Genomic DNA, 25,513 nt, shown 5'->3' with positions numbered 1-25,513 from the left:
AAAAACCCAATAATGAATGCTATTAACTTCACCAATATTCCCAACAAAATCTGGGTCTTTTTGTTTTAAATTGACTTTATTCATTTAGTTCAGTATCTACAAGACCAAATGCAATTGCATTAAAACTTCACATTTTCAATATGCAATTAAAATCTCAAAATCTAAATTAGTATACAAAAATATCTACATATATACATACTTTCAAGTGAAATAACATGTCCAATGTACACATTTTACTATATACTTGTGAAATCAATATTTGCAAAAAATCTTAGCATTTTGTAAACATTAAGATTTACACCCAAAAAAAATACATACTCAGGTCAAGAGCAGTAGCAATCACAGTATTTGAAGCTTAAAATCACAGGGTTACAATAACTTTCTGACCACAAAAGGTTCAAGTGCATTGGGGATATTAGACCCAATTTGAAACAATGGAATGACAGACATTTATGGCACAAAAATTGATACAGCAAAGTACTGTATCACGGGGGAGGGGAAGTCTTGGAATTAAGAGTGTAATCTACTTGTCCGTAGTTACAACTTCCTGATCAACTTCTATAGAGAGATGGGAGAAAACCTGGCCACCTTAACTAATATGTAGATTCTCCCTTTAGCAGTATCAGCTTTGACATGCACAGTACATGTGCCAGTATTTTGATTGCAAAGGATTTCAAATTGTGCACAAGATATCAGTCAATTGAAAATTTGTCAATAAAGGGAACAAATTTAAGTGATCTTAAAAATAATCTAGACATGCATATAAAATTCAAGTGAAAATATTTTGTGTAGTCATCAGCTGTGATATAAATTATGTATTAAAATGGAAAAATTTAGTGAAAAAAACAGTTCTCCCATGACTACCATCAAAACTCTCATAAGCTGTACTTTTTAAAGCTGGTTTTATTTAAGGTTACTAAATTAATAAAAAATTGATTTAGTCTTATGCACCTGTTCTTGATTTCCTGTAATGTTAGTCCATCTTTTGTTATTATTGCCAGTGCAAACCAAAAGAAACTATGAAAATTGGGAATCCTTTTTGCTGCTACAATTAAAATATACAAATATTAAAAATACACCAAAACTACACATATGCAAAATATGTCCAAGAATATTAGAAAAATAAAAATAAACTTTGTATGCTTCATAAAGTTTGATCTGAAGAAATGCAATATTTTCAGAATCTGAAGAACAGAGTTTAAATTTACGTTTTTGAGGTAAAGTTCAGGTCTGTGCACACTGACCACTGGTTAAATTAACCTTTTCATTTGGAAGATTTCCAACAAGATTCAATCTTCTATTATAGAAATGCTATTCAATTTGCATTAACAGCCTGAAATAAGGCCAATATTTGTGAATAAAAATCAGAAATCTCCCTAGAAAAAATAGTTGATGGTCCAGTCCAAAGTATTCCAAACTGGAGCAAAATTCTTTTCACCTGATGACTCAGTTCACAGTTCAATACAAATATAAAATAAGGCAGCATTCTACTAGTCCTATTTCCTAATGCAATACTTTTTTCTGTCTGGCCTTTACAATATCATCTGGCGAAGGTGTACTGAAGTCAAATGGTTTTATTTCAAATAAAGGGTCTTGATCTTTCCCCATTCTTTCTGGAACTTGTCTACTATACAAAAATGTTTTGTGAAGAAGCAATGAATTTTTCTTTTTTATAGGATTCTGAAAACACATAGCAAGAGCAAACCAGGATGGTTCAGCAAAACAACGCTTTGCCCAAGAAGTAGTCCTTGTCCTTTTTGAAGGCTTACGATTACGCATGCTCACGTTCCTATTAAAAGCTTTATATAAATTTGCTGTTTTCTTATTTTGCAGAATAGAGTTTTCAATAAATGTCGTTTTCAAGGATTTCTTTTTGGTTACCATCTTTGAATCATTACATTGCAGCCCAATAGTTTTTCCAGTTGTATTTGCGCCAAAATGAATACCTTGTGATTTTGAATATTTTGGTACTTGTTGAATGTTATCAGTTATCAAATCAAACAGTGACACATTTCCCAGTTCAGAAGTATTCAATGGTTTTGATTTTATTACCGATGGCAAAGGCGCAGCTTTATTTTGACTGTCACCAGCTAACTGGGCCAATGACAAAGACCCCAATGGCAATATTGTACTATCTGCTGAGCTACAATGAGGAAATAAAGACTTAGAAGTACTTGGATTATTGTTTTTCTGTTCTTCAATAAGATCAGCTAGAGAAGGATTTCCATGCTGATGATAGGACAAACTTCTATGCTCTTTCCAACTGCTTTGACCTATTGCATCCAGCATATCATTAAGTCCATTACTTTTCGAGTATTGGTTCAGCTGTCCAACTAGATTCAATCCCTCAAGTGACGATACTAGACAGTCTGGATTTTGTGATGACAAAGTTAAATATTTAGATGGATTGTGATTAGCATCTACTATTTGAAAAGGCAGTTCTGTGGAGGAAGATTGCAAGATTCCTTCAATTTCATTTTGGGTGATAAAGGATATCTTTGATACATCTGTGGCAGTCCTGACAAAACTCATGGCATTAGGCAAAACAGAAAAACTGGCTGGATTCAAATCTTTTTGGTTATTACATTCACACTCTTTAATCAGATCTGCAAGATTAATACCCCCTTGTGAATTTATTGTAGTCTGGTCTACAAATGGGCCATTTTGTGTCCTTTTCTGTGCATGCAACACATTCGAGGCTTCTTTAATCATTTCCAACAATGAAACACTCTGTGTTTGGGTTTTGTCACTGTCATTTGAACTTTCATTATTTATAGATTCGCAAGATACCAAGGGAGCAGACACGTAACTTGGCTCAGACTTAGTGGATAACAGAATACTCAAATCAAAAGTTGAATTATCAGTATCTGATATTGATATGGGTTCACATGAATCTTTATGTTTAGAAAATACAAGCTTTGATGAATGAAATTGGTCTCCTTACCTTACGATAGCCAATAATGGTCAGATGGACAAGAAATCAAACAGAAATTCAGTAACCCACATGGCAATTCCCAAGTTCATCAGATTGGAAGATGGAACCGCAAGAGAAGTGAAAGGAAAAGGCATTTGTTATTAACCAAACATTTAAACAAAAATCTCATCCAATTAATAAATTCAGTACACTTTAGTTTCTACATAGAATTTAGTTTAAAAATTATGGAATAATTTCTTAAAATTTTAAATGGAAATACCCAAAAGATAGTCACAGAGATTTACAATTTTTTCAATTGTTGTCTGATTTTTAAACCTCAACAATCACTCTCTCGTGTTAACTAAATGATCACAGTCAGCCCATTGTACTCTAGTCCTTTGGATACATAGGTTAAAACTGCAAAAAAAAATTGAATTAAAAAAATCTTACCATTCCACCTTACTCATCTGTGCAAACTCAAATTCCTTTTGACCCCTCACTGTTTCAGACTTTTCACCATTTAAATAAAGCTTACATCAACATTTTAGTCTGAAAAGGATAACCTATCCACAATGAGATCCATCTTACACAATTTTGTCAACAGTGTTTCTCAGTGTACCTTATAGAAACATAAAAGATAGGAGCAGGAGTAGGTCATTCGACCCTTCGAGCCTGCTCCGCCATTCAACGAGATCATGGGTGATCTTAAAGTTCAGTACCCTGTCCCCGCCTTCTCTCCGTAACCTTTAATACCCTTATACTGAAGAAATATATCTAATTCCCTCTTAAATATATTTAATGAACCTGCCTCTACTGCCCTCTGTGGCAACGAATTCCACAGATTCACCACCCTCTGGGTAAAGAAATTCCTCCTCATCTCGGTCCTAAATGGTTTGCCTATTATCCTCAAACCATGGCCCCGGGTTCTGGATTTTCCCATCATTGGAAACATCCCATCTGTATCCACTCTGTCCAGTCCTGCCAGAATTTTATATGTCTCTATGAGATCCCCACTCAATCTTCTAAACTCCAGGGAGTACAATCCCAATTTGCGCAATCTTTCCTCATAAGTCATTCCTGCCATTCCAGGTATCAGCCTGGTGAATCGCCTCTGCACTCCCTCCATTGCAAGAACATCCTTCCTTAGATAAGGTGACCAAAACTGCACACAATACTCCAGGTGGGGTCTCACCAAGGCCCTGTACAGCTGCAGTAGGGTATCCTTGTTCCTATACTCAAACCCTCTTGATATGAAGGCCAACATACCATTTGCCTTTTTAGCTGTCTGCTGTACCTGCATGCTCGCCTTCAGAGACTGGTGTACAAGTACCCCTAGGTTTCTCTGCACTTCCCCACCTCTTAATCTGTTGCCATTCAAATAGTAATCTGCCCTCCGGTTTGTATTACCAAAGTGGATAACCTCACATTTATCCACATTGTAGTGCATTTGCCATGTATCTGCCCAGTCCCTCAATTTATCCAAATCACATTGGAGCTTCCTGACCCCCTCTTCCGTGCACACAACCCCTCCTAGCTTAGTGTCATTTGCAAATTTGGAGATATTACATCCAATCCCCTCATCAGATCATTAATGTAAATTGTGAACAGCTGGGGTCCCTGTGGCACCCAACTGGTCACCGCCTGCCACTCAGAAAACGAGCCATTTATCCCAACTCTCTGTCTTCTACCTGCCAGCCAGTTCTCAATCCACATCAATATTTTGCCCCCAATCCCATGAGCCTTGATTTTGGAAGCCAGTCGTTTATGCGGGACCTTATCAAAGGCCTTTTGGAAGTCCAGGTACACCACATCCACTGGCTCTCCCCCATCTATTTTACCTGTCACCATCTCAAAGAATTCCAATAGATTTGTCAAGCACGATTTATCTTTCATAAATCCATGTTGACTCTGTCCGATCCCTTCTCTGCTAGTCATATGCTCCGCTATTACATCCTTAATAATGGATTCCATCATTTTGCCCACTACTGATGTAAGGCTCACCAGCCTACAATTCCCTGCTTTTTCTCTATCCCCCTTTTTAAATAGTGGGGTAACAATAGCTACCCTCCAATCCATGGGGACTGATCCTGAGTCTATCGAGTTCTGGAAAATAATTCTTAAAGCATCTGCTATCTGAATGGCCACTTCCTTAAGGATGTAGATTATCAGGCCCTTGGGTTTTATCTGCCTTCAATCCCATCAATTTCCCCAAGACCATGTCCTTAGAGATACTGATTTCTTTCAGTTCCTCCCTTGCATTAGTCTCTATGTTTCCCAACATCCTTGGGAGGTTATTTGTATCCTCTCTTGTAAAAACAGAACTAAAGTAAGAATTTAATTGGTCTGCCATTTCCTTATTCCCCATTATATATTCCCCTGATTCCGACTGCAAAGGACCTACTCTGGATTTCACTAATCTTTTCCTCTTGACGATTAATCCCTTTGTCCTCCTTTGGTGCATCTTGAACTGCTCCCAGTGTTCGGTTGTGGTACTTTTTTTGGCCAATTGATATGCTCTCTCTTTGGACCTAATGCTGTCTCTAATTTCCCTTGTTATCCACAGTTGAGTCACCTTTTTTGATTTATTTTTATGCCAAACCGTATAAACAATTTTTGCAATTTCTCCATTAGATCTGTGAATGCTTTCCATTGTCTATCCACAGTCAACTCCCCCATAAACACCACCCAATCAATCTTACTCAACTCCCGTCTCATACCATCATAATTCCCTTTATTTAAATTCAGGACCTTAGTCTCGGTTTTAATTTCATCACTCTCCATGTCGAGTGAGAATTCGATCATATTGTGATCGCTCCTACCCAAAGGGCCTCGTACAAGATTGTTGATTAGCCCCTTATCATTGCATAATACCCAATCCAAAATGGCCTGCTCCCGAGTTGGTTCCTCGACATATTGGTCTAGATAACCGTCCCGTAAACATTCAAGGAATTCCTCCTCCTCAGTATTTTTACTAATTTGGCTAGTCCAATCTATATGCAAATTAAAGTCTCCCATGATGACAGCTGTTCTCTTATTGCACGCTTTTCTAATTTCTATTTTAATGGCTTCCCTCACCTCTACACTACTATTTGGAGGCCTATATACCACCCCACTAATGTTTTCCGCCCCTTGCTATTCCTCAGTTCTACCCATATAGATTCCGCATCTTCCGAGTTGATATCCTTTCTGTCAATCGTGTCGGTCCCTTCTCTCACCATCAATACTACCCCACCCCCTTTTCTTTCTTGCCGATCCCTCCTAAATATCGTATACCCCGGGATGTTAAGTTCCCAGGCTTGCCCACCCTGCAGCCATGTTTCTGTAATCCCAATTTTTTTATCTCAATTTCCACAGCTAATTCATCTACCTTGTTCTGAATGCTTTTTGCATTAAGATATAAAGCCTTCAGATTTGCTTTTTTCACCCTCCTTGCTCTTTCTGACTTTTTACTTTCGCTGCCTAACCTAACTTTTCCTGTTTTATCTTTTCTGTCCTTTGCCCTATCATACAGGTTCCCACCCCCCTGCCAAATTAGTTTAAACCACACCCGACGGCTGCACCAAACCTAGCTGCCAATATATTGACCCCTTTTGGGTTTAGGTGTAACCCATCCTTCTTGTAGAGGTCATGCCTTCCCCAAAGGAGATCCCAATGATCCAAGAAGCCAAAACCCTGTCCTTTACACCAGTCCCTCAGCCACACATTCATTTTTCTTAACCTTCCATTTTTGTCCTCAGTTGCACTTGGCACAGGTAGCAAACCAGAGATCACCACCCTGGCTGTCCTATTTCTTAGTTTCTGTCCTAGCTCTCTGTAATCCTTTTTCAGTACTTCCTCCTTCTTTTTATCTATGTCATTGGTACCCACATATACCAAGACATCAGGCTGTTCGCCTTCCCCTTTTAGAATACCCTGGACCCGATTTGAGATATCCCGCACCCTTGCACCAGGGAGGCAGCACACCATGTGGGCATACCTATCTGGCTCACAGAATCTCCTGTCTGTATTTCTGACAATGGAGTCCCCAATTTTCATATTACTGAGATGTTTTACCCCCATTGTGTTATAATTGGCATGAAGAGTTATGAAGGAATAATTAAGAGTGAATCTCTTTGGTGAAAGATTACTAAAATTTCAAGAGATTTTAAATCTACTTAGATGAAGTTGACATCCTTTCTTTGCCTCGGCCTCCTGACAACAATCCCAGTTATCTATCCAAGCACTGGCAATCTTTAATGCCGGACACCAAAAATCTGAAGACCACAAAACCACCCTTACAGCAAGTGCATGCACAATGTCATCTTTATTATACATGCCAATGACAAAAGATGAGTGCCACAGCATAACTGAAACAAAGCTTCATTATAAATTCTCTATAACCTCAGTACTGGTCATGAATATACAAATAATTTTGATAACCCAAAGCCAATTTGTTGAACAACCAAGGTTATTATAGTCACAGCACAGAATAAGCTCTTCAACCCAACTTGTCCATGCTGACCTAGTTGGCATCTGGGCTAATTCCATTTGCCTGTACTTGGCCCAGATCTTCCTTTCAGCTATTTTTGATCAAGATCCCAAGTTATTTAAGAGTGATGGAAACCTGAAACAAGTGAATGTATTTTTTCCCCTCCCACTCATTCTAGTGACTACACATGGGTGAACTAGAGGTATATTATAATGGGTCTGGAGTCACATACCACCAGATTCAAGGACAGTTTCTTTCCCAATATTATCACACCCCTGAAGAAACCTCACTAGGAGAATGTTGACTTTGCTCTGTACCAACTGATCTCCTTTTGCTCTCTCTTACTCTGTCTCTATGTACAAGAGGTCTTCTAGTTAGTCTGTTTGGAAAATTATTTCTTCCCTGCATCTCAGTATCCATGACAATAAACTTCAACTTGGACTTTCATTTAGTAAGAACTGCATTTGAATAAAACATGCACACCATCAAGGCTTGAAACTAGCATTTTCAGTCATGAGATATACCTTTCAGAAGAGTCAGACATTTAAGACTCAAGTATATTTTTTGTGGACTTAATCAATTCAATAATCTTAAAGAGACTACTGATCCATGACTGAAATTTTAATAAATTATTTATTAAAGCTACTGTACAAATACATATTTTGCATTAAAAGTACAGTATACAGTCTTTGCTCCCCGCGGCAACCCGAAGTCCCCATTCCAGGGAATCCCTGACTTACGACCAATCTGCCGATGGTCAGAACACTTCCAATCTCTTTTCAATGCCAACCGCTCAGTCCAAGAATCCGCCCTGCTCCAGCTCCCTCAACAGCCCTTAAGGCTGGAGGTGCATGAGGTTCTCACCCGGGAAGAAACATATAAGGCAATTGAACAACTCAAAAGTGGCAAAGCAGCAGGTATGGATGGAATCCCCCCAGAGGTCTGGAAGGCTGGCGGCAAAACTCTGCATGCCAAACTGCATGAGTTTTTCAAACTCTGATGGGGCCAAGGAAAGCTGCATCAGGACCTTCATGATGCCATCATCATCACCCTGTACAAAAACAAAGGCGAGAAATCAGACTGCTCAAACTACAGGGGAATCACACTGCTCTCCATTGCAAGCAAAATCTTCACTAGGATTCTCCTAAATAGAGTAATACCTAGTGTCGTCGAAAATGTTCTCCCAGAATCACAGTGCGGGTTTCACGCAAACAGAGGAACTACTGACATGGTCTTTGCCCTCAGACAGCTCCAAGAAAAGTGCAGAGAACAAAACAAAGGATTCTACATCACCTTTGTTAACCTCACCAAAGCCTTCGACACCGTGAGTAGGAAAGGGCTTTGGCAAATACTAGAGCGCCTCGGATGCCCCCCAAAGTTCCTCAACATGGTTATCCAACTGCATGAAAACCAACGAGGTCGGGTCAGATACAGCAATGAGCTCTCTGAACCCTTCTCCATTAACAATGGCGTGAAGCAAGGCTGCGTTCTCGCACCAACCCTCTTTTCAATCTTCTTCAGCATGATGCTGAAACAAGCCATGAAAGACCTCAACAACGAAGACGCTGTTTACATCCGGTACCACACGGATGGCAGTCTCTTCAATCTGATGCTGCTTTAGTTGCCCATTCAGAGCCAGCTCTTCAGCGCTTGATGTCGTGTTTTGCGGAAACTGCCAAAATGTTTGGCCTGGAAGTCAGCCTGAAGAAAACTGAGGTCCTCCATCAGCCAGCTCCCCACCATGACTACCAGCACCCCACATCTCCATCGGGCACACAAAACTCAAAACGGTCAACCAGTTTACCTATCTCGGCTGCACCATTTCATCAGATGCAAGGATCGACAACGAGATAGACAACAGACTCGCCAAGGCAAATAGCACCTTTGGAAGACTACACAAAAGATTCTGGAAAAACAACCAACCGAAAAACCTCACAAGGATTAGCGTATACAGAGCCGTTGTCATACCCACACTCCTGTTTGGCTCCGAATCATGAGTCCTCTACCGGCATCACCTACGGCTCCTAGAACGCTTCCACCAGCGTTGTCTCCGCTCCATCCTCAACATTCATTGGAGCAACTTCATCTCCAACATCGAAGTACTTGAGATGGCAGAGGCCGACAGCATCGAATCCACGCTGCTGAAGATCCAACTTCGCTGGGTAGGTCACGTCTCCAGAATGGAGGACCATCACCTTCCCAAGATCGTGTTATATGGCGAGCTCTCCACTGGCCACCGAGACAGAGGTGCACCAAAGAAGAGGTACAAGGACTGCCTGAAGAAATCTCTTGGTGCCTGCCACATTGACCACCGCCAGTGGGCTGATATGCCTCAAACCATGCATCGTGGCGCCTCACAGTTCGGCGGGCAGCCACCTCCTTTGAAGAAGACCGCAGAGCCCACCTCACTGACAAAAGACAAACGAGGAAAAACCCAACACCCAACCCCAACCAACCAATTTTCCCTTGCAACCGCTGCAACCGTGTCTGCCTGTCCCGCATCGGACTTGTCGGCCACAAACAAGCCTGCAGCTGATGTGGACATTACCCCTCCATAAATCTTCGTCCGCGAAGCCAAGCCAAAGAAGAAAGAAGAAGGGGACTACCTGTACAGTAGAAAAAATTCTATGTGAATTTGAGATTAAATTTGAGCTTTGGCAAGTCATCATATTCTTTTGAATACTTTCAAAATAAACTGGAATTTGACTCCTTTTTCAATCTTTTTTATTGGTTTTTATAATAAATGCAGTACAATGAAGAAAAGGGAACAAAACTGAAAATACAATATCATATGTTTGTAAATATCTATCTTAAGATAAACCTTCAGACAGTATAAACTCTATCCTCTCTCCACTGCACTAGATGAAGACAGTTAAGGCATGAAAAAATAGTGTGCATTTGTGCAAATACATACATGTACACACATAAAACCCACCTAACCTATTCTATCAAAAAAAAGTCTATCCTGAGAGTTAATGAATAATCCTGAGGGTCCTGAATAACCAATGAACCAAAGAAACTGCCTTACTTTTCATGCACTATATTGATTTTTTTTTAATATGTCGTAAGATGATTATAATCTGCATGTTTGCACTAAGATGCTGACACAAAACACCAAATTTCATGACTTGTTTAAGACAATAAATTCTGATGTATATTTTGTCATTTTTGATTCATACCATACATCAAAAAACAGATAAGACTATATCTCATTTGGAAGAATGAGCTCATCTAATCACATTAAAAACATTTACATCAAATAAAAATAAGACATAAAATGTAACCATGCATCTTCATATTTCACCGATTAATCAAATACATATCTAATATTTTCTGAACATAAACAGGACAAACAATGGGAAAACAATGAAACACTGTTGGGGGGGGGGGGGTCAAGAGTCTTTTCTCTATGAATAAGATGGCTCTTCAAGTCAACAGTGTAGAGAAAATCACAACCCATTCCACAGTTAAGAAAAACACCCCATTTCTGGTTCAATAACCCCGAAAAGAGCCATTATTGGATTGGGTTGTGGCTCCACCTGAAATACAGTTGAAAAGATATTAAAAATTTTGTTCCAATATATTTCTAAGGATTGACAAAATCAAATGTAGCAATATCAGATTGGCATCTGTCATAAGTCAGATTAATATTTGAAAAGATACAAGCCATCTTTGGGCACATGAATACGATGCACCACTTTGAAATGAATGAATGAATGTTGGGAACAATTTGGAAATGTATTCACCAGTTTGAGAATCTTGTCCCATAGATCCTCTGATAAAGGGACATGCAAGTTCCAATTCCCAAGCATTTTTAATCTTATTGCGAAGTACTGGACGTAAATTCAATAATCTATCATATGCAATTCCAATTAATCCTTTGAGAAGGGTTCAACTGAAAAATATTATCAACTCGATCTGGAAAGTCCAGTAATATGGTATTTAAGAAATTTCTAACCTGTAAGTATCTAAAAAAAAATGAATATTTGGTAAATCATATTTACTTGCCAGCTGTTCAAAAGACATTAAAACTGTAGCATTTGCGCTACACAGGCGTGGAGAAGAATGACACACACACTCGATCGTGGGATATGACAGAGCATCAGCTACCACATTACTTTTCCCCGCGATGTGCTGTTATGTCCCTTGTAAATTCATACATGTAGGACAAGTGTCTCTGCTGTCGGGCCTACCATTGGTCCAATACCTTATGGAAAACGAAGGTCAACAGCTTGTGATTGGTGAAGGCCTTAAATTGCCAACCTTCCAAAAAGTAACGAAAGTGTCTTACCACCAGGTCAAAGGTGCTGTATTTAAGCTTGGGGTGGGGCGAGGGGGTGGTGGGGGGCAGAGGTGTATGCTGAAAAAGGCCAGGCATTGCCTTTGGCCTTCAATGAGCTGTTACAGTATGCCTACCACTGTGCTGGGGTGTACCAGGAGGATGGCATTGGCCTGCATGTCTTTGGCGTTCTGGAATGCCCTCAAAGACTCATTCTCCCAGGTAATGTCCTGTGACTTGCCTATCATTAGTGCGAAGAGGGGGTGCATGATGCAGGCCGCTGCTGGTATGAATCTGTGGTAAAAGTTTATCATGCCTACGAATTCCTGTAGCCCCTTTACTGTTCGTGGTTTGGTGAAGTGCTGAACCGCCTCAACCTTTTCTGGGAGGTGTTTCCCCGTGTTTGTTTATTCTGTGCCCCAGAAAATCAGTGTTCAGGCCGAATTGGGACTTTCCAGAGTTAATTGTTAAGCCAAATTTCTTCCAACCAGGCACACAATTGTCCCAGGTGAATGGCGTGGTCTTTGCAGCTGCGGCTAGCGATGAGGATATCATCCAAACAGATGAACGCAAATGGCCCTGGTCCACTGCGTCCATCAGCTGCTGGAAAGTTTGAGATGCATTTTTCAGTCCGAAGGGTATGCATAGGATTTCCAATAGGCCAAAAGGGGTTATAATCTCAGTCTTGGGGACATTCTGGGGGTGAACTAGGATTTGGTGGTACCCCAGATGAGATCCACTTTGGAAAAGAGGTTGGCAGCAAAGTCTTGGATGTGGGGCACGGGATATTTATCCAGGCAGTGGTAGTCACCACAAAGCCTCCAAGCCGCCACCACCCCCTTATTTTTTTTGGCACCATGTGGAGGGGGGAGTGGGGAAGCCCCAGGGACTGTCGGAGGGCTGCAATATTCCTAGCTCCTTTGTTTTCTTGATCTCCTCTTTCATGTGACTTAGATTTTTGGGAGGGAGTTGGTGTGCCCTGTCGTGGAGCAGGAGGCCCACATCAGGTGGGGGGGTAGTTTGGCTTCCCCCAAAGGTAGAGTTTGAAAAGTTCTAGTCATGTCTTGAGGTCAACGAGCAAGCAGGCAGTGGACACGAAATCAGCCCGTCCCCAGGAACTGTTGCACCACTGCCGCAAGGATGAAAGTCCACATCAACCAGCTGTTGTCGAACCGAAGGGGGATGGTGCAGATACCAAAGGTTCAGATGGAAGAGCTGTTAGCTGCCTTTAGTGCTGGGCCGTGCTTGACTTTGTGGGTGTCAAGGCCTGCAGGGGGGTGGGGGGAAAGGGCGCTTATCTCGTCACCAGTGTTGACCAGGAAACGTGTGCCTGACAGAGTCCCAAATGTAGAGGCTATCACATGGGCCAATCATCGCAGCCATCAGTGACGGTTAGCCAGGGTCTTTCCCAGAAATCTGCAGAGTGGACAACATCGATGGGCCTCCACACCCCATCACTGATAGTAGTAGCAGAATTGTTCCGGAGTATTAACTTGTGTCTCTGCTGGTCTTGGTCTCATACTCAGATGTTAATGAGGCTTGCTGACGTGGTCTACGATGGAGCTGGTGCCCTTCACTCTCCAGAGCGCATCCACCTGGGCTGAAACCCTCCGGGGGGTCACTGACGTCCTTAGTTACTCCAGAAAGATCTGCTCAAAGAGCAGGCAAGCCTTGTGGCTCTCGGTCAATGTAAGCATCTTGCTCATTAGGGCGCACAGGTTCCTGTCCCCTGATCCATTCATTTGCAGCAATCGGGCAGCACGTTTGCGCCAGGAGAGCCTGAAAGTGCAGGTTAACAGCTCTTTGAGGGGCGTATATTTGCCTTGCTCTGGAGGCTGCCAAAGGATGTCAATGACCCTTGCTGCTGTGTCTTGATCAAGTACGCTCATGACATGGAAGTAGTGGGTGTTGTCAGCAGCAATATGTCAAAGCTGGAACTAAGCCTTGAGTCTGAGTGAGACCACGTGAATGGTCGTTCGCTCTGTCTGGCCAGTCATCTTCAGGTCCAACTGCCAGTTCACACTACACGGACATAGACAAAAATAACATGCACACTAAAGCCTTGAAGTTGAGACTGGTTTATTGCACTGGCAGTCATGTTTATATGGGCCCCAGGCGCCAGTCTGAGATCAGCTGGCATTCCCACCACAGTGCACAGTCTTCCCTCTATGCAGGAGATCACCTGGGACTACAGCCGGTGTCACCCCAGGTCCGTGTGGTTGCCGGCCATTTTGTGGGCTGGTCCATGTCTCCGTGCACGGGCCATTACAAAGCGGCCTTAAATAAATTTGCAAAAGAAATAATACCTTTGATTTTCCGTTTCGAGAAGAACTGATCAATTATTGATGGTCAAAAAAATAATTACGAGAGATTAAAGCACTTCCTAAATTGGAACCAGACTCAATATATATTTGAGAATTGGATTAGATATATCCTTAATGATCTTGGTAAAACTAAATGGAAGAGAGGTTCCCAATAAAGAGGTCACTGAATACAGGACGATCCAATTTGTCAGAATAAATAGTCCAAAAAGTTAGATAATGAAATATTAACACCCCAGTAATAAAATCTAAAATTAAGTTGTGCCATACCTTTGCTTTTGTTTTCCAATTTTTATAAATAAAATTCACTAATTCTAGAATTTCTGTTCTATCAAAAAAAAGGAAGAAACTTTAGAGTCAATATTATGAAAAAATAGCTTTCGGGATGAAATCTGGAATCACTTGAGATAGATATAAAGGCTTGGGTAACATTATCATTTTAAATGCATTAATACAACCTATGACAGATAATGATAAAGAAGATCATCCAGAAAAAGACAATCTCACATTCATGAATAGAGGAGAAAAACTGAATTTATATAAATCTTTAAATCATTTAGTAATTTTAACAGCTAAGTATGTGAAATTATCTCTAATAATCTTTTTTTAATAGTTTATTGAGAATTTTCAATCAACATGCAGTCAAAATGAACAACCAAAAAGAAAAACATCAATATTAATAATATTAACAAAATACAAATATTGACAAATATCGATCTGCATATCGATATTAAAGAAAGTGAGGAAAAAGAGTTAACATGTGATTTAATTATTATACAGGAAAAAAATTACAATACTACAAAAATGCAAATTCAATGTCCATGTTGAACTAAAGAGGAAAAAAGATAATAGAGAAAGAAGAACAAAATAAGAGGAACCCTCTCACCCCCCCCCAAAAAAAACAAGTAAAAGTAAGAAAAGAGAAAAAATAAGAAAAAGATTGGCTTCACCTTGAATAAACTCCACTCCCATCAAGGGACAAATAACCTGAATTTTTTAGGGTCCTCGGTGCTCACAGCACTGAGGGGCAAGAGACAGGATGGAGGAAATGTTTAACAATTTTCCCCCGATGTACTTGAGGTACGAATTCCATATTATTGAAAATACATCACACCTGATTCTGAGGTTATAAGTGATCTTCTCCAGGGGAACTCATTTATGCATTTCTATCTTCCAGTGGGCCAAACCTTGTTGGGAATCAAATTTCCAAGTAACTGCTATGCATTTCCTGGCCATTGCTAAAGAGAGATTTAAATTTTAATTGATATTTTGACAGCATTATTTTAGGTCTTGCATCTTTTAAATTCCCCAATAAAAATAATTCGGCTCCCTGAGGGTATCAAATGCCAGTGATTTTTTTTTCAGATTCCCAAATTCTTCCCAGAAAGAGCTCACTTTTCACAAATCCAGGTTGAATGCAAGAAAGTATCTATTTCTTGACCACATCGAAAACATTAGTATGATATTTTCGATTTCAATTTATGTAACTTTTCTGGAGTAAGATATAGTGTGACAGAATATAGATATGTTTTTGGGAGATAAATTGAGACAGGGATATAAAACAGATCTTATTTAAAATACTGGAGCTCTGCTCATGCTAGACATATCGGCTCCAGAATCTTTACAGAAGTTTTGGAGAGTGCTCAAGAGATTTCACTAATGGATTGATATTTAAAAAAAGGCAACAGATTAAAGAACTTGTTGGAGCCACATTCTATCTAGAGTGGAACTTGCTATTCTAGGTAGGTCTTGTGGTTTTGCAAGCAGAGAGAATCAAACAGGCTTTTTCTCTCAGAGAGAGACAGACAGAATAGTTCTACAGTCAGCAACAGCAACTGGGACTGGAACAGGACAAGCTGGCAGGCTGGTGGAAAACCCCATTTTGTTGGGAGTGCTTAGTTCAGGCTGGTCAAAGCCTTTGGGGTTCATGCAAGAGGAGAGGACTGGCTATCTAATGTTTCACTTGCAATAAGAGAAACAGAAAAGAACTCTATTGTTATCTGCAAGAAAGAGCTTATCCTTTGGAGAACCCTGAGGGGGAAAGTTTCTTCAGCAAGACACTGAAGTGGCTGATTAAAAAAGGAATCAGTGTGGGTGTCAGCATACAACAAATCTCTCTCTGAAAACCAACAAGAACCTTCCTGAGAGGTAACCATTTACCTTTCAAGCACCAAAGCCTGGTGAACTTTATAAATGTTAAATTCTGTGCACAGTATAAGATTTGCTCACAACCAGTGAACTTGGAAGAATGAGAAGTGAGATTGGACTGTGAATCAAAGAACTTTTCTGAACTTGCACACACATTACACACACGTGCGCTTAGAATGAGAAGGGGGTTAAATTAGGTTCATTAAGTCATTAGTAGTAAGTTAAAGTGTGATTCTGTTTTCATGTTTAAAGATAATTAAAAGCAACTTTTGTTTAAGTAATCATTTGTCTTGGTGAATATTTATTACTGCTGGGTTTTGGGGTTCTCTGGGCTCGTAACAATAGCTGACGTAAGAAGTTGTACTAGCTGTTACTTTACATTAATCCTGTTAATCATGCTGTTCTGACATTCAAACCAGCAAAATGGATCAATTTATATACCCAAATGTGATTTCCACCTTTGTCTTGATTTATCAGGTTTCCCACCTGAAGTAAGGAATACATTTTTTTTGAAAATTTTATTCATAGTTTTAAAGACTCGTATTAGTCTGGTATTTATAGGGGAACAATCCTCCCCTTTTAAAAGTTATTGTTTGCCAAGTCCTCTTTCCCTCCACCACCCCCCTTTCACCCTCCACCCCCCCTCCTTCACCCTTTATACAATTTTTGTGGCATAAGGTATAGTTGGTGCAAAAAATTGTATTGCATCAGCCAATATCTGACATTAATAACCACCAGCATGCCGTCCTGACAGAAGTCGGACCAGCATCATTCAGAAATTAATGTTCCTAGATCTGATTCCCAACTTTGCTTCGCTTTTTGGAGACCCAGTTTTGGGCTCTCATTTTGGAACAGGAGTAAGGAATACATTTTTAAAGTAATTTTTTTGTGCTCCCCTTTCAAACAAGAGTCTCTATTTTGCTACACTGCAGTAAGGTTGGGGCTGGACTTAATTTGAACCTTAAAAAGATCTTAACTGAAGTTAACAGAATAAAAATGTACTTAAAACTCCACATTTATTTCCAATTTGCTCAAATGTCCCCTCTCTGGGACCAAGGGTCCAAGATTTTATTATCAATTGTTAATGGAATTAACATATCTTGAGCCAGGACTGTTTAGGTGAAAGCCAATCTCCCTCCCACCCCCCACCATCCCCAATTTGATCATTAATTTTATTCCATATTGTAATTATATTCTTGCAAAAGGGGGCTTCTTTAGGGCCAGATAATTTAGAATTCCATTTATATAAAAGGTTTTCTGCTATCCTCTCACCATCCTTATTGAACTCCAATTTTACCCATGGAGACTTCTCTCCTCGGTCAAACAGAGAGATGACAAACTTCAATTGGGGTTGCCCAAAAATATTTTTTTTTAAAATCCAGGAGCATTAATCCTCCCAATTCATAATTTCAAGTTAAATTTATCAATAGAGACTATGGAAGGCTTACTTTTCCACAGAAACTTCCTGATGTATTTATTAAGGTTTTGAAATCAATCTGAGATATAGGGACAGGCAAACTTTGGAAAAAATATTGTATTCTAGGCAGCACATTCATTTTAATATAGTTGACCTTTCTAACCAAAGTTATTGTGTGGTTCACCCATTTATTAAGATCATCCTCAATTTTCTGAAGGGAAGATAATTCACCTTTTATAAATTCTGCTGGTTATTATCTACCTTAACATTTAAATATTTAATCCCATTGAGTGACCACTTAAATTGAGAATTTCTCTTAATTTGTTCATAATTCCCACTGGTAAGTGGCATCACTTCGCTCTTGTCCTAATAGACTTTATAACCTGATATATTCCCAAAATCTTCCAATTTAGACTGTGATTTTTGTAGTGAGTTAACTGGTTCTGTCACATATATCAGAACATAATCAGCAAATAAATTGATTTATATTCTTCCTGAATGATCCTGAAACCCTTTGTATCTGGATCTAGACAGATGGATTCCACTAACTGTTCAATAGCCAGGAGGAAGAGAGCTGGAGATAATGGACTTTAGGCTCAGAATATAGAGGTCTAACCCAATTAATAAAGGTTTATCCTGGTCCAAATTTTTCCAATTCTTTAATGGAACTTGAGTGTAGTTAAGGATCTGCATTTTAAATCAGAAAAATTTGAATCCTGTCATTACACTTCAAAAATGCAGCTTGCAAGTTCATAGAACAATACTGCACATTACAGGCCCTTCAGCATTCAATGTTGTGCCGACTCACATATTCCTTCCTAGAAAAAAGTACTAAACCTTCCCTACCCCATAACCCTCTTTTTCTTTCATCGATATGTCTGTCGAAGTACCTCTTAAAATGCCCCAAATGTTTCAGCCTCCCCCACAGTTCCAGGCAAGGCACCCACAACTCTGTAAAAACTTACCCTGATGTCTCTCCCAAACTTCCCTCCCTTAACTTTGTACACGTACTCTGGCGTTTGCTGATCCTGACCTTGGAAACAGGTGCTGGCTGTCCAAGCTATCTTGTAAACCTCTATCAAATCTCCTATCATCCTTCTGTGCTCCAAAGAAAAAAGTCCCAGCTCTGCTAATCTTGCCTTATAAGACTTGCTTCCCAATCCAGGCAACATCCTGGTAGTTCTCCTCTGCACCCTTTCCATAGCTTCCACATCCTTTCTATAATGAGGCAACCAGAATGAAACACAATACTCTAACTGTGGTCTTACCAAAGATTTGTAGAATTGCAACATCAGCTGGACTCAGTCTCCCTATTAATGAAGCCCTCCACCCCATAGGCCGTGTTAACTATCCTATCAACCTATAATGGCAACCTTGAGGGATTTATGGATTTGAACTCCAAGGGCTCTCTGTTCATCCAAACTCTTAAGTAACTGACTATTAACCCTGTACTCAGCCTTCTGGTTTGCCTCTCCAAAATGCATCACCTCACACTTTTCTGGATTGAAATCCATCTGCCACTTTTCTGCCCAACCTTGCATATCCTCTATATCCTCTTGTAACCTTCAACAATCTCAGCTCCATCCACAACTTCTCCAAACTTTGCGCCAACCACAAACTTATTCACCCATCCTTCCACTACTTCATCCAGGTAATTTATAAAAATCAAAGAGCAAAGGTCCCAGACAAATCTTTGTGGCACTCCACTGGTCACCCATCTCCAAGCAGGATACTTTCCTTCCACTACAACTCTTTGCAAGCCAATTTTTTTAATCCACCCAGCCAAGGATCCACTGATCCCGTGCCTCGTGACTTTCTGGAAGAGTCTCTCATAGGGGACCTTGTCACATGCCTTGCTAAGATCCATGTAGACCACCTTACCCTCATTAATTTCTTTTGTTATCTCCTCCAAAAACTCAATTAGACACATGAGGCACAATCTTCCATTCACAGCAGCATGCTAACTATCCTCTCCATTAATTTGCACATCACTAGCACAAAACTCACCAGTCTATAGTTCCCAGAATTCTCCTGATTAGCTTTTTTATAAAAAACAAGGGGACTACATTTGCCATTCTCCAATCCTCTGGCACCTCCCCCGCAGCCAAAGAGGATTCAAAGATCATAGCTACTGCCCCAGCTATCTCTTCTCTCACTTTCCACAGCAGCCTGGAGTATATTGCATCCAAGCCCTATGGACTAATCAATCTTGATGTTTTTAAGTTCCAACACTTCCACTTCATTAATCTCCACACCGTCCAACACAAAGATCTGCTCAATTTCTACCTCACCATGATCAAAGTCCTCTTCTCTTGTGAATACTGACATAAACCATTTATTTAGGACCTCCCCAACCTCCGCTGCCTCCAGGCACACGTTGCTCCTTTATCTATTAGCAACTCCACCTTCATTCTCATCATCCTTCTGTTCTTCACATACAATGCCTTGGGGTTCTCCTTAATTTTGCATACCAAGGCCTTCTCATGACCCTTCAAGCTCTCAGTCCTTCCTCAAGCACCTTCCTGGCTATCATATACTTCTCATGAGCCTTTCGTGTTTCCTATAACTAATGTATGCTTCCTTCTTTCTCTTGACTAGTTGCTTGACCTATTTCATCAACCACAATTCCCTTTTCCTTGTCCCAGTTGGGACAAACCTATCTTGAACCCTGCACTGCTGTCCTTAAACATCCTCCACATTACTTCTGTGCTTTCTCCCTTAAACATCTGTTTCCAATTTATTCTTGCTAATTCCTGCCTCATCCCTTCATAAATAGCCAGTTAAGCACTTTCCCATTTTGACTCTTTTATCCTTTTCATTAGCTATGTTGAGGCTAAGGGAGTTGTGGTCTGTGATGAAATTGTAATTGTAAATAAAATTCTCTTTATATTTTTAGTCAAGTTATTTTGTAGGTTTGGACACAGGGACACGCACAATTACCCTCAGAGAGAAGCCATTTTCAGAGTCACAAAGTCTGGTAAGCAACCCCAATAAAACTAAAAATGATTGTTCATTGGAATATCTAGGACAATGAGGTTACTCAAGGATATCTAATTAAACAAAAGACTCTTTGCTTGTTTACCTATGTTGTTAGAAATGAAGGCTCAGAAGGCATCTGTTCAAAAAAAAACAGGCTTTTGCTTGTGGTCAGCAGCCAGATCAGAGTCATTGGCTTGTAAAACTTTTGGAAGAGATAAAGACATTTAACTTCAAAGTCAGCAATGATGTCATGTAACATGATTAAAGACATTTTCAGAGAACATATTACTAAAAACAGACATTTTGAAACCAGTGCTTGGCCATTCTGTAAGTCACACAGGATTGAAGATACAGTAACCAGAACGGTACTGTTACGTGCTACTCCTGTTCAAAGGGGAATGCAGAATAAGTGGTTTTGAAAGAGAATGACCACTTCTGACTGTCTCTTTAAGAGCGAAGACAGTCTTGCTGTGTCCATTTCTATATGGACACTTCATGTAACCCTTGCCTGGGTTTCTGAAATCATTGTGGAAGGAAAAACAAGTTCTGAAATATCTGAGAAATCATTCATATAAAGAAACAATTCTCTGAAAACTACAAGAATCTCATGAGTTTTGAGAAGTCTGATGCCTCACACCTACTCCATAATTACTGTTGAGCAAAAATTTAAAGAATCAGTTTCTAAACAAAACTAACTGAACTTTAAAATCATCTCTTCAGAATTATGCTTGAACTACAATGGTTTTGCCACACATGCATATATAGAATTGTGCATAGTGGGATTAAGTTTAGAATTAAGTAAGATTTTATATTATTAATAATGTGACGGATTATGTTCTATATTGTACATAGATGTGTTTTAAAGGAGATAAATTGTGTTTTAAAGTGTAGGTCACATATAAACACTTCAAAACAGATCTCATTGAAAATGCCAGAGCTCTGCTCAAGCCAGACAGTCCAGGCTCTGAGTGCCTTTGCAAAAACTTTGAAGGACTTTACAATTAGGCGTTAATTGGGACATGCTGTGGAGTAATGGATTATTGTTTTGGAAAGCAACAGATGAATGAACTTGGAAGATTAGGTTCGGAGCTGCAGTCTGTCTGAGTGCAGTTTTATGTTCTAAGAGGGTCATATGGTTTTCTCAGAGAGAGAGAATTCAGTTCTACAGTTCAGCAGCAGCAGCTGGGACTGGAACAGGACAAGCTGGCAAGCTTGTGGAAAACCCCCATTTTGAAGACAGGTTGTGAGTTCTTAGTTCAGCCTGGACAAAGCCCTTGCGGTCCATACAAGAGATGACTGGCTGTATAATGTTTCACTTGAAATAAAAGAAACAAAAAGGCATTCTGTGGTGACCTGAAAGAAAGAGCTCATCATCTAGAAAACCCTGATGGGGCAAGTTTCTTCAGCAAAACACTAAAGTGTCTGATTAAAAGGAATCAGTTGTGGGTGTCCAGCGAACAACAAATCCCTCTCTGAAAACCGACAAGAGCCTTTAAGCAGTGACCATTTACCTTTCAAGCACCAAAGCCTGGTGAAATTCATAAATGTTAAATTCTGTGCACAGAATAAGAATTGCCTGCAACCAGTGAACTTGGAGGAGTGAGAAGTGAGATTGGACTGTGAATCAAAACTTTTCTGAACTTACACATATACATGTGAACTTAGAATTAGAAGGGCGTTAAGTTATTAGTAATAAGTTAAAGGTTGATCCTGTTTTCATGTTTAAAGATAATTAAAAGCAACTTTTGTTTAAGTAACCATTTGTCTTGGTGAATTTCTATTGCTGCTGGGTTTTGGGGTCCTCTGGGCTCATAACAATAAAAATTATTGTTTTTGAAGATGTTGTCCTGGTGAATTTCTACTGCTGCTGGTCTAATATGCAACATGGTCACTCTCATCAAAACACTGCCCCACCGACAGGTCCATCACCTGACCAGGCACATTACCCAGAAACAGATCCAGTATGGCCTCTCCTCTAATTAGACAGTCAACATACTGTGTCAGGAATCCTTCTTGTACACACCTGACAAATTCCTCGCAGTCAGTAGGTGCCAGTCAATATTATGGAAGTTGAAATCACTCATAACTACAACCCTGTATTTCCTCTCACCATTCCAAAATCTGCCTGGTCATCTGCTCCTTGGAACCCCGAGGGCTATTTGGGGGCCTTTAGATTACTCCCAGGACAGTGATAGCTCTCTTCCTATTTCTGACTTCCATCCACCAACTCAGTGGATACTCCCCTCTCCAGCGTCCTCCCTTTCTACAGCCATGATACTATCCCTGACCAGTATTGCTACTCACTCCCTTTTCTACCTCCCATCCTATTTGACAAGCTTTTTACTGCAGAATCTTGTAAATGGAAACATTTGGAGAGTTACTGCTAATGTTGGGTATCCCCGATTGTTCAAATAGACCAGAATATTTCCAATATAAAGTCTAGTTAAGAAAACTAATGTCACGATGGAGTTGCCAATTTGCAAGCATCTATTATAGGACCCAAGGATCAGCATTCATCAGTTGACAGCACATTTGCATGTAAATATTTGCATATTAATCAACAAAATTGCTCTTTAAAGCTAACTGACATCCTATGAATTAATGAAATACTTGGAAAAAACAGAAACAATGACTAATATTAAAAAAAACAAATAATTACTTGTTCTAGGAACAGTCACTTTCAAGCATCAGTCACAATAGCTGCACAACATTTTAATCAATCCTACTAAAACATGAAAACTGCATAATTATGATTAATATGGTTTTAAGCATGATTATCCTCAAGCAAAAAATATTCAAATCAGAAGCCATTACTTCCCAGATTCTAAAGAAATTGCATTTATTCAATGTAAATTAAAAAGAATGGCATTAAAGGATAAAGCATCAGGAGTAAATATCACCAAAAACTTGTTATGGTCCAACCACGTCAATGTTACAACCAAGGAAAACCACACCAAAAGACTTTCTTAGTCGCCAGAGAAAAAAATTCAGCATGCCTGCAAGTTCACTTACTAAATTTTAAATGTACTACAGAAAGAACATTGATTGAAAGCAACACAGCTTGATATAGGAAATGCTCTGTCCAAGACAACAAAAACTGTACTTTAAACGCAGTTCAGGCCATCACATAAACCAACCTATCCTCCACTGACATTTCCTGCATTCTTGGGAAAACTGCCAACATATTAAAGGAGCCATCTCATCCTCATCATACTTTCTTCCATTTGGCATTGCTGAACCCTCAAATCACATTTCCTTAAAATACAAACCTCCAGATTAAAGGACTTTCCTACTGTTATCAAAATCACAAACGGATCTCTCACTGGCAAGGGATTTGCAACACTTTAGTACTTTTCTCCATATCCTACACTATTCAACTTACTGCGACACCATTCTCTGCACTATTTGTTACAATTGCACTACCTGCCGGACAATTTTCCTGAATAGGATGTAAAATGAAGTTTTGTACCAAATCTCATTACAGGTATAGGTGACAATACATAATCAGAATAGTGCAGCACAACTTTTGCCCCACATGTCTATCCCAAAAATGTTGTCCAAATCAATCTAAAACTGCCCTATTTGCATGATAGGCAGCTCACATTTCCCTTTATACATGCATATCTCGAAGCTTCTGAAATGCTGCTATTTTATCTGCTTCAAACACTATTAATGGTAGCCTGTTCCAGACACCCAACATAGTGTAAAAATTTCCTCCACTTTTTCCTTGAACTTTCTCTCCCTTAATGTAAATGCATGTCTTTTGGTAAGCGATGCTTTTATCCTGGGGAAGACTAAGTGCCTACCCTAGAAATTTATAAAATCATAAAATATTGCTATCAGGTCACTGCTCATTTTCCAACACCAGAGAAAACACAAGTTTGTGAACCTCTCATCATAAAGCATAACTTCCATACTAAGCAGTATCCTGGTAAACTACTTCTGTACCCTTTCCAAAGCCTCCACATTCTTCCTGTAACAGGGCAACCAGAAATGCACACCATTTTCAAAAATGCAACCTAACCCCTATATTTTTGTACTCGATGCCCAAGCCAACAAAGGCAAGCATGCCACATGCCTTCTTGACCACTGTCAACGTGTGGCCACTTTCAAGGAGCTAGATACCTGGTCCACACCCCCACCAAGCACATTGTTTTTAAATAATTTTTCCATTAACTATATGCGCTTTCTTCACTCCCAAGGTTCAACAACTCACGACTGTCCAAATTAAACCTACCCTTTCTCTGTCCGTATCTACAAATGATTCATATTCGGTTATTGTTTAATACCCCTCTCTACTGACCACAACTCCAATCTTTGCATCATCTGCAAACTTATTAATCCACCTACTTTTTCTTCCATATATTACAAACAACAGCATTCCCAACTCTGATCACTTGCCCATAGATCTTCAGCCAGATGAAGGAGTAAAACACAAAAGTCTGCAGACACGGTGGTTGAAATAAAAACACAATGCTCAAATAACTAAAGTCAAACAGTGTACTTTATGTAGCAGAGATAAAGATGCATAACCAACATTTCAGGCTTGAGCCCTTCAAGGCAGCACCCCTTCACTCTGCCTTCTGAGGGCTAGCTAATTCCATATCCAATCTATTAATTTACTGTGGACCCATGGATTTCTCTCTTTTTGGACCAGCCTACCAGTATCAGTTTTGTTGTCAGAGTACATACAAAACATCACGTACAACCCTGAAATTCTTTTTCCTGCATGCACACCAGAATTACCACCAATTGGTAGAGCAAAAAAATGTACACAGCAAAAATAAGTAAACAAAGAAAGAATTGTACACAGATAACAAATGTAAATAAACTGACTCTGCAATACAGAGAGAATAAAAAAGAAAATCAATAAAGTGCACAAGGGTCCTTAAATGAGTCTCTGATTGAGTTTGTAGTTGAGGAGTCTTACGGTGGAGAGGTAGCAACTGTTCTTGAACTTAGTGGTATTAGTCTTGTGGCACCAGTA

General features: G+C 39.7%; 1 protein-coding gene across 5 annotated transcripts in view; it reads right to left on the bottom strand.

Moving 5' to 3' along the window:
• Positions 1 to 25,513, bottom strand: part of hbs1l (HBS1-like translational GTPase) — a 189,136-nt gene that overhangs the window by 136,290 nt on the left and 27,333 nt on the right. For 2 of the 5 annotated variants that reach the window (XM_069887272.1, XM_069887277.1), the window contains exon 5: positions 58 to 2,939. The exons of the other annotated variants lie outside the window; for them this stretch is intronic. In XM_069887272.1, the coding sequence (XP_069743373.1) occupies positions 1,504 to 2,939 (1,436 nt within the window). In that variant the 3' untranslated portion in view covers positions 58 to 1,503. Of the gene's footprint in view, positions 1 to 57; positions 2,940 to 25,513 lie in introns of those variants that run through there. 5 annotated transcript variants of the gene reach the window in all.

Source organism: Narcine bancroftii, chromosome 6 (genome assembly GCF_036971445.1).
Source record: "Narcine bancroftii isolate sNarBan1 chromosome 6, sNarBan1.hap1, whole genome shotgun sequence".
Classification (NCBI taxonomy): domain Eukaryota; kingdom Metazoa; phylum Chordata; class Chondrichthyes; order Torpediniformes; family Narcinidae; genus Narcine; species Narcine bancroftii.
This window is presented reverse-complemented; position numbering and strand designations above follow the sequence as displayed.